Here is a 9,595-nt window from a genome sequence, read left to right as displayed (position 1 = left end):
GCTCCACAGATTATTTTGATTTTTGTGAGAAAAGTTTCTATTTTCCATATACTTTCACGAGAAAAAAGAATTTTTACTGAGCAAAGACTTTTGGGTTGAGTCTGGTTAAGGCACACCGTGCAGGAGTAAACTTAGATGTGCTCACTATAAATTTCCGTACGTTTTCGTTACGCTTCGTTTCACATTCGTTTTCAATAGGATCTGTAATACCGAGTATGTCTAATCGCCATAACTCGGATGGATTCGCCTCTTGACCAAGTAGCGTCGTTAACATATTAACTGTCTCCGACAACAGATTTTCATTTTTTTTATTTCTGAGACCGCATGGGGTGATTCTTATAGGTTTTTCGACGCTGAACACGAATCCGTAATCAGAATTGCTCCATCACCCTAGGTTTTCGAGAAATTTGACCTTGAAAATTGAAAAAATGCCGTTTTTAGGGTACTTTTTGATTTTTTATTACGGTACCAAAATTTTTTCTGAGGTTTTCATGATATGCATATGAAAGCTGATATCCTCCTTAACATTTTCCAATTTTGATCTTTCAAAAATATTTTTTTTTGGATGAGTTATCCTCATTCGAAATTCGCGTTGCAACGTGAATCGGGATCACAGTGCAGGAGGCGTATTAAAAAATGGTCCAAAATTCAAATGTATTTTAAATGGTCTGAAACTTGTTACTTGGAGGTTTTCGGGGTCGCTGATTACGAATTTGAGGTCAGTTTTCGAAAAGTCAAAATGGCGGATCCAATGTGGCGGACGACTTTTTCTAAACTCGATCGAAATGGCCTGTAACTTGTTACTCGGGGGTTTTTGGGGTAGCTGATTAAAAATTCGAGGTCCGTTTTTGAAAATTCAAAATGGCGGATCCAATATGGCAGAGGACTTCTTCAAAACTCGATCCAAATGGCCTGTAAGTGATTATTAAGGAGTTTTTGGGGTTAGATATAAATATAAATAAAAACAAATAAATCAAAGTTTCGCAAAAATTAGTGAGCAAAAAAAGTCGTCCGCCATATTGGATCCGCCATTTTGAATTTTCAAAAACGGACATCGAATTCGTAATCAGCGACCCCGAAAACCCCCGAGTAACAAGTTACAGGCCATTTAAAATACATTTGGATTTTGGATTATTTTATACGCCTCCTGCACTGTGATCCCGTTTCACGTTGCAACGCGAATTTCAAATGAGGATAACTCATCCAAAAAAAAATATTTTTGAAAGATCAAAATTGGAAAATGTTAAGGAGGATATCAGCTTTCATATGCATATCATGAAAACCTCAGAAAAAATTTTGGTACCGTAATAAAAAATCAAAAAGTACCCTAAAAACGGCATTTTTTCAATTTTCAAGGTCAAATTTCTCGAAAACCTAGGGTGATGGAGCAATTCTGATTACGGATTCGTGTTCAGCGTCGAAAAACCTATAAGAATCACCCCATGCGGTCTCAGAAATAAAAATGCTGTTGCACTGTGTAATTTTCCGGCAATATCAGCCCCAATGAGTACATCGATAGAACACCTTTGGTACCCCGCGTCAGTTAAATGAATGTTTTCTTTACGTAAGTCATTAAGCCAGGATTCTTTTTTTATGGATGGTATTGTCTCACAAATTGTTTCCTGACTCAGTACAGAAAAATTACATGCATACTTTTTATCTAAATTTTTTACTTTTATTTTAAATATATCATGCTTTTTTGCTTTTGAGGTAACCCCTCCAAACAATGAATGTGACACTTCAATCTCTGCGTGAGGTGTGTATCCCAACTTTTTCACTATATCTGCTCGAATGTATGAACGTTGCGAGGCTGTATCAATAATTTCTTTAACTATCATTTCACCCGAGTCAGAATACACTAATACACGGAGAGTTTGCAGATACACTTCAGGCGCAGCACAAATTGTGGCCAAAACATTTTCAACTTCTCGCTTACTGTCATCTTTTGAAACTAAATTGTCTTTAGATGATAAACCTGGACATAATAGTAATTCGTGACGTCTAGAACACCAATTACATTTTACTTTTACCCGACACCATTTCGCGGAATGACCTCGCCTCAGACAAACAAAACAATCACCTTCTTTCTTAACATATTCTTTTCTTTCACTCAAATCCATTTTTCGTGAAACCTCACATTCTTTACTCTCATGAGCAGACTTACAAAAAATACACGATACCTGTTTACATTTCTAATAATTTGGTCAGCTTGTCCCTTGTCATATTATGCCCCTCATTTTCTATGGTGCGATACTGCCCATTGCGCTGCCAAGCACGTAGAATTTCTTCCGGGAGAGCAGACTCAACCAGCGGATATAACATTGACGCACATTTCTCCGTCGTTACTCTTAGAGTGTCTAGAGCACGGATGTATGCTTCCAATTTATCATAGTTTGCAGAAAGTGTTGCCTTTGGACCTCCTTTAAGTTCATTTTGGAGAACCAATCCCAACAGTTCACGAACATAATATTTAACTACAATATCGTCTTGGCCGAATCGACTCTTGAGACTTGCTATCGCCTTATCATAGTTGTCAGCTGTTGGGGGGAAACTGCGAACCAGTTCACGTGCCCTCGAATCCGGTGATGTAGCTTGAATGAGATATTGAAATTTATCCTCACGCCTAATTGAGTTGTCTTCGTGGATCTTTTTGAAAATACTCCAGAACAACAGCCACTCTTTAACATGACACTTAAATTTTGGTAACTCAATTTGTGGTAACTTCAATGACCCCTTAGTTGCTCCGGGCAAGTTGTCTGATAACACGGATTGGATGTTTTCAGTTCGTACTTCCTGTAAATCATCAGCCATCATTTTTGCATTCAGAAATGCCACAGTGTATTCGTCTACATCTTCTAATTCTTTGGCGATTTCATCTTCAGTGGCCTCTGATTCGAAGAGAAATTTGTTGCAAATAGCGTACACCGCTTCCAACTCCTTCGTCTTGGTTTGTAACAACTGAAATGCCACCATATTGTCATCTCGAGAGCACGTGCCTTTGAGTTTGGCCGAAAACGAATTGTATGTTTTCGTAAAGGCCATACCCAGACTCTTCCTTTGTCGCATTGCTGCTTCCATTTTTTAGTTTTCACTCACTCACAGTTCACTTGTGTGTACACTTTATCAATAATCCCGAATTTAAGAATGTCCGGTCACGGTCGCCAATTGTTCAGGATTCTAAGCACTAATTAATAAAACGCAACAAAACACTGTTTAGTACATAATAGAGAAAAACCAAATTTATTAAATTATTTAAAATACTTGTCCAATATTAAACATATAAAACAGTCTGTCACGACTTCCATTAAGGATCGAAAAAAGGGAAGCCGTTCCGGACAGTTCCGAGTCGTCGTTATCTCTACTCAAAGACCTCTCTCACTTCTCCATGCTATAATTCTTTACTCTTACAAATAACTACAGAAGTCACTGAATACTTCCTGAAATTTTTAAATTATATAACTTTCTAACAGTAGTATCCGAATCTAATAATTTATATAAGTCAACCATTAAATGCATACTTTGAGAACCATCAAAGTTTCTTTTGCTTCTATCAGAATTTTAGTAACTGGCGATTATTAAATTAATTAACAGTATGTAAAAACGAAAAGGAATATAACGTATTAAGAAAATTTGTTTCATGGAAAGTGGTAGCAGTCTATAAACAATTTGCTTATTCAACAAATAAATACATACTTTGGGTACCATAAATGTTTCTTTTTCTTCTATCAGAATTTTAGTAACCTTCGATTGATTAGGGAATTAAATAGGTAAAATGAATATGGTCAGAAGATTATTAGAATTTATGTTACTGAAAGTAGTAGCCGAATAAAACAATTTATATAAGTCAGCCATTATATGCATACTTTAAGTACCATCAATGTCTCTTTTGCTTCTATCAGAATTACAGTAACTAGCGATTAATTAGGGAATTTAACAGGTAAAATGAATATGGTCAGAAGATTATTAGAACTTTTGTTACTGAAAGTAGTAGCCGAATATAAACAATTTATACAAGTTAACCATTAAATGCATACTTTAAGTACCATCAATGTTTCGTTTGCTTCTATCAGAATTTTAGTAACTAGCAATTGATTAGGGAATTATACAGGGTAAAATGAATGTGGTTAGAAGATTATTAGAATTTTTGTTACTCAAAATTGTAGCAGTCTATAAACAATTTGCTTATTCAACAAGTAAATTCAAACTTTGGGTACCAACAGTGTTTCTTTTGCTTCTATAAGAATTTTAGTAACTTGCGATTGATTAGGGCATTAAACAGGGTAAAATGATTATAGTCAGAAAATTCTTAGAATTTTTGTAGCTAAAAGTAGTAGACGAATATAAACAATTTACGTAAGTCAACCATTAAATGATTACTTTCAGTACCATTAATGTTTCTTTTGCTTTTATCTGAATTTTAGTATCTAGCGATTGTTGCTGTAATTAACACGATGTAATGAGTTAGAATAGAAGTTATTCAGAAAATTTGCTTTATGGAAAATAGTATCAGTCTATAAACAATTTGCTTATTCAACAAATAAATACATACTTTGGGTACCACCAATGTCTCATTTGCTTCTATCAGAGTTTTACGAACTATCAATTGATTAATGAAATATACAAAGTAAAATGAATATGGTCTGAAGATTATTAGAACTTTTGTTACTGAAAGTAGTAGCCGAATCTAACAATTCATATAAGTCAACCATGAAATGCAAACTTTGAGTACCATCAATGTTTCTGTTGCTTTTATCTGAATTTTAGTATCTAGCGATTGTTAATGTAATTAACAACTATTAATTACGGAACTTAACAGGTAAAATGAATATGGTCAGATGATTATTAGAACTTTTGTTACTAAAAGTAGTGGCCGAATCTAACAATTTATATAAGTCCAACCCTTAAATGCATACTTTAAGTACCATCAATGTTTCTTTTGATTTTAACTGAATTTTAGTAACGTCTGATTGATTAGGGCATTAGTCAGGGTAAAATGATTATAGTCAGAAGATTATTAGAATTTTTGTAACTGAAAGTAGTAGACGAATATAAACAATTTATATAAGTCAACCATTAAATGCATACTTTAAGTACCATATATTTTTATTTTTATTATATCAGAATTTTTGTTACCATCGGTTGTTAATGTAATTAACAGGATGTAATGAGTAAGAATATAAGTTGTTCAGAAAATTTGCTTTATGGAAAATGGTAGCAGTCTACAAACAATTTGCATTATTCAATAAGTAAATGCATACTTTTGGTACCATCAATTTTTCTTTTGCTTCTTTTAGTATTTTAGTAACTGTCTAATGATTAATGAATTAAACCTGGTGAAATAAATATGGTCAGAAGATTATTAGAATTTTTGTTACTGGAAGTTGCAGCAGTCTATAAACAATTTGCTTATTCAACAAGTAAATGCATACTTTGGGTACCATTAATGTTTCTTTTGCTTTTTTTAGAATTTTACTAACTAGCGATTGATTAGGGAATTAAACAGGGTAAATTGAATATGGTCAGAAGATTATCATAATTTTTGTTACTAAAAGTAGTAGCCGAAGATAAACAATTTATATAAGTCAACCATTAAGTGCATACTTTGAGTACCATCAATGTTTTTTTTGATTTTATCAGAATACAGATGTGACTAATTGTCACTGGTCAAGTGCAGTAAAGCCAAGATCAATCTCCAAGGAAAAATCTTCTTTCTCCCTATTTACTTTATTAACCCTTGAGAGGGAAACCCTTATAAATGCACATTTTGAAGATCTTTTTTACAAAAGAGTAGTAAAGTTTATTGAATTGAAATAAAGCATACTTTAAAGTGTTTAATATAAGCTATGTAAAAAATTTTTTAAATAAAAATAGTGAAAAATGGCGGCGTTACAGGCGTTTAAAGTTGGATCTTTGGTTTTTTCGCCATGCAGTCTGCAGGTCTCAAATCTCCACCAAAATTAAGAAATGAAATTTTTACCTTTAAACTACACAAATACGCTTTGCATGACGAAGAGAAAATTAATTTTTTTTTAAATTCGGGTTCATTTAAAAAAAAACATTTCTTTTAAACAATCTACCAAAAAAATTGTTAAAATTTTTTTTAAAAAAGTAGCTCGTCATGTAAAAGCCAGTAAGTTAAAGAAGATTTCTTGTTAGTTTCATGAAAATAGGTGAAATATTTTCTGAGCTGCATTGCACGGCACGCGAACACGTTTTAGTTGTGTTTTAACTATTGCCTTGAAGACGTTATGTATTGGAAAATATCTATTGCACTAAAACCAAGATTTACTATCACTTTCTCATGTAAAATTAACATGAAATTCGTTTAGAATTTCTTCGATTTTCGGGCAAATTATTTTTTCCTGTCATGGATATTTACAACTAACTTTATAAAAGCGTTAGAAGTCAATTTCTCTAAAACTGTGCATACAAGTAATCCATCGAAAAAAATTGACCCCTATTTTTTAGTTTTTCCCCAAAAAACAGTTTTAAAAATAGTAAAAACCTGTATAAGTTTTATACTTAAAACGTTATAGCTAAAAATAAAAAAGGAGTGTTTACAACTATCTGGAGCCTACCTATCTCAGCAAACGATTTTGGAATTATGTTAAAACAACTTTCTTAAAATTGTGCACCCAGTTGGCAAAAAACCATGTTCGTTCTAAAAACGTTTTAAGGACATATTGTTTGATAAAATTGTGCTCAAAATATGAGTTTGGTATATAAAATTGAAATTTACTTATAAAATGTTTATAACTTATAATCAAAACATACATTGTACATATGAAAGATGTACAAAGCAACGTATGTTTTGAGGGCATTATCGATTAACAGATTTTTATGTCCGCAAGTGTAACATACTTTATGGACATATTGATTGATAAAATGGTACTCAAAATATGCGTTTGGTATATAAAGTTGAAATTTACTTATGAAATGTTTATATAACTTATAATCAAAACATACGTTATACATATGAAAGATGTACAAATAGAACGTATGAGTTGAGGACATTATCGATTAACAGATTTTTATGTCCTCAAATGTAACACATACTTTATGGACATATTGATTGATAAAATGGTGCTCTAAATATGCGTTGGTAAATAAAATTAAAATTTACTTGTTAAATGTTTATATAACTTATACTCAAAACATACGTTGAATATATGAAAGATGTACAAATAAAACGTATGATTTGAGGACATTATCGATTCACAAATTTTTATGTTCTTAAATCTAACGCATACTTTAAGGACATATTGATTGATAAAATGGTGCTTAAATGATGTGGTTTGTGTATAAATTCGACCTCAAACTATGCAGAATTTATATAACTTGTTCCTCAAAACATGCGTTGTATATATGAAAGACGTATAAGTGCAACGTTTGATTTGAGGACATTATCTATTCTCAAATTTTTATATTCGCAAATGTAACGCATACTTTAAGGACATATTGATTCTTAAAATTGTACTTAAATCATGCGTTGTAAATATGAAAGACGTCTAAGTGCAACGCATACTTTAAGGACATATTGATTCTTAAAATTGTACTTAAATCATGCGTTGTACATATGAAAGACGTCTAAGTGCAACGCATGATTTGAGGACATTATCTATTTACAAATTTATGTCTTTTAATGTAACGCATACTTTGAGGACAGATGGTTTCTTAAAATTGTACTCAAATCATGCGGTGGTTATATATTTTGGTACTTAAATCATGCGTTGCGTATATAATTTGGTTCTCAAAACATGCATTGTACATATAAAAGACGTACATGTACAACGCATGATTTGAGAACATTGCGATATACACAATTTTTGTGTCCTCAAAATATGCTTTGCATACTTTATTGTCGATTTAAACTTATTAATTTTGAGTGTATATCAATAATTTTTTAATGCTTTTGCTATTTAGGGCATCAGGAACCTATATATACACGAAAAAACATGGGTCCCCAAATCATGCTTTGTACATATATATATATATATATATATATATATATCCTGTCTGTTCAGAGGTTATACTGTCGCTGCCATATTGGCCATCACTAATAAACACGATTTTCAAGAATGTTTTAAAAATAATTTTATGCAAAATTTTTTATTTTTGGGAGCACAGCGGAATTCTATAGGCCCTCCTCTATCATCCCATACAAGTTTCATCCCAAAATATTAATTTTCTTAAGAGAAAATTCGAAAGTTGGAAGACGCATTTTGGGGTGGATTTCTCCCACATGGCCTTAAAAGGTTTATTTCAATTTTTCCGAATAATTATTTCACCCACAGGTACATTTTTAGGGTTTCGTGGCCCATGGCCGAAAGCCTTATAGTTTCACTTTGGCGTCCGTCTGTCCGTAGTATATTTTGGGGCACCACAGCTCCCAAAATCAAATTTTAGGGCACAGATCCCAAATTAAAATTTTGGGGCACTACAGATCCCAAATTAAAATTTTGGGGCCCCACAGATCCCAAATTAAACTTTTGGGGCACCACAGATCCCAAATTCGAATTTTGTGGCACCATAGCTCCCAAATTCGAATTTTTGGGCCCCACAGATCCCAAATTCGAATTTTGGGCAAACATAGCTTACAAATTCGAATTTTGGGGCACCACAGATCCCAAATTCAAATTTTGGGGCACCATAGCTCCCAAATTCAAATTTTGGGGCCCCACAGATCCCAAATCTCCATTTACTGAATGGACATTTTCCCGAATGGACATTACATGAATTGACCTGTCTCAGTAATTGACATGTCCCAATAGTTGACATGTCCATATAGTTGACATGTCCCAGTAGTTGACATGTCCCTATAGTTGACATGTCCAAGAGTTGACATGTCTTAATAGTGGACATTATCGAATGGACATTTTACCTAATGTTTTTGTTTGTGAATCAAAAAAGATAAATGATAGAAGAAAGACCTCCACTCCACAGCCACTCTTTCTTTTTTCTTTCATTTACCTTTTTGAATTTTGATTTTGCCAATTTTTGATTTTCTTCGAATGCCATTTTTTTAAAATTTTGCGGTAAAGTTTTTGTTTGTCAATCAAAAGAGATTAATGATAGAAGAAAGACCTCCACTCCACAGCCACTCTTTCTTTTTTCTTTCATTTACCTTTTTTATCAATTTTGATTTTTGACAATTTTTGATTTTCTTTGATTGCCATTTTTTAATAATTTTGCAATTAATTTTTTTTTATAATAAAAATTTTGCTAAATAAATAAAATTTATAAAATAAATTTTATTATTTATTTTTAAATTATTTATTTTTGATTTATTTTTTTTTAATTAAAATTTAAAACGCCACGAAACCCTAGATGTAGGCGCAATTGCGCCTAGTTCTTTTCCTATTTTTTATTTATTTTATGAATAAAATTGCTTTATAATTGAAAAAAGGATTAAAATTTTCTGCCTATTTTTTTCTGGTTTAACAAACAACATTTTAATATAAAGAAATTAATAAAATATTAGGTTTATTTCAATATTTACGAATTATTATTTTACCCACAGACATATTTTCAATTTACAAAAAAAATGAAATTATGAGAGTAAGAATTTATGAAACGTGTCACATAAAATTGAAAA

The 9,595-nt window shown here is 32.1% G+C and overlaps 1 protein-coding gene across 1 annotated transcript; it reads right to left on the bottom strand.

Moving 5' to 3' along the window:
• Positions 1-2,184: 2,184 nt before the first annotated feature.
• LOC127285591 (uncharacterized) lies at positions 2,185-3,078 on the bottom strand. Its single transcript, XM_051311688.1, has one exon. It carries the CDS (start codon positions 3,076-3,078, stop codon positions 2,185-2,187), a length of 894 nt encoding a protein of 297 aa, XP_051167645.1.
• Between the last annotated feature and the right edge of the window lie 6,517 nt (positions 3,079-9,595).

This window comes from Leptopilina boulardi, unplaced genomic scaffold (genome assembly GCF_019393585.1).
Source record: "Leptopilina boulardi isolate dan_hultmark-lab unplaced genomic scaffold, ZJU_Lbou_2.1 LbouV2_335, whole genome shotgun sequence".
In the NCBI taxonomy this organism is placed as follows: domain Eukaryota; kingdom Metazoa; phylum Arthropoda; class Insecta; order Hymenoptera; family Figitidae; genus Leptopilina; species Leptopilina boulardi.
This window is presented reverse-complemented; position numbering and strand designations above follow the sequence as displayed.

Coding starts and splice junctions, on each gene's coding strand:
- LOC127285591 (XM_051311688.1), bottom strand. CDS start 3,078: ATGGAAGCAGCAATGCGACAAAGGAAGAGTCTGGGTATGGCCTTTACG.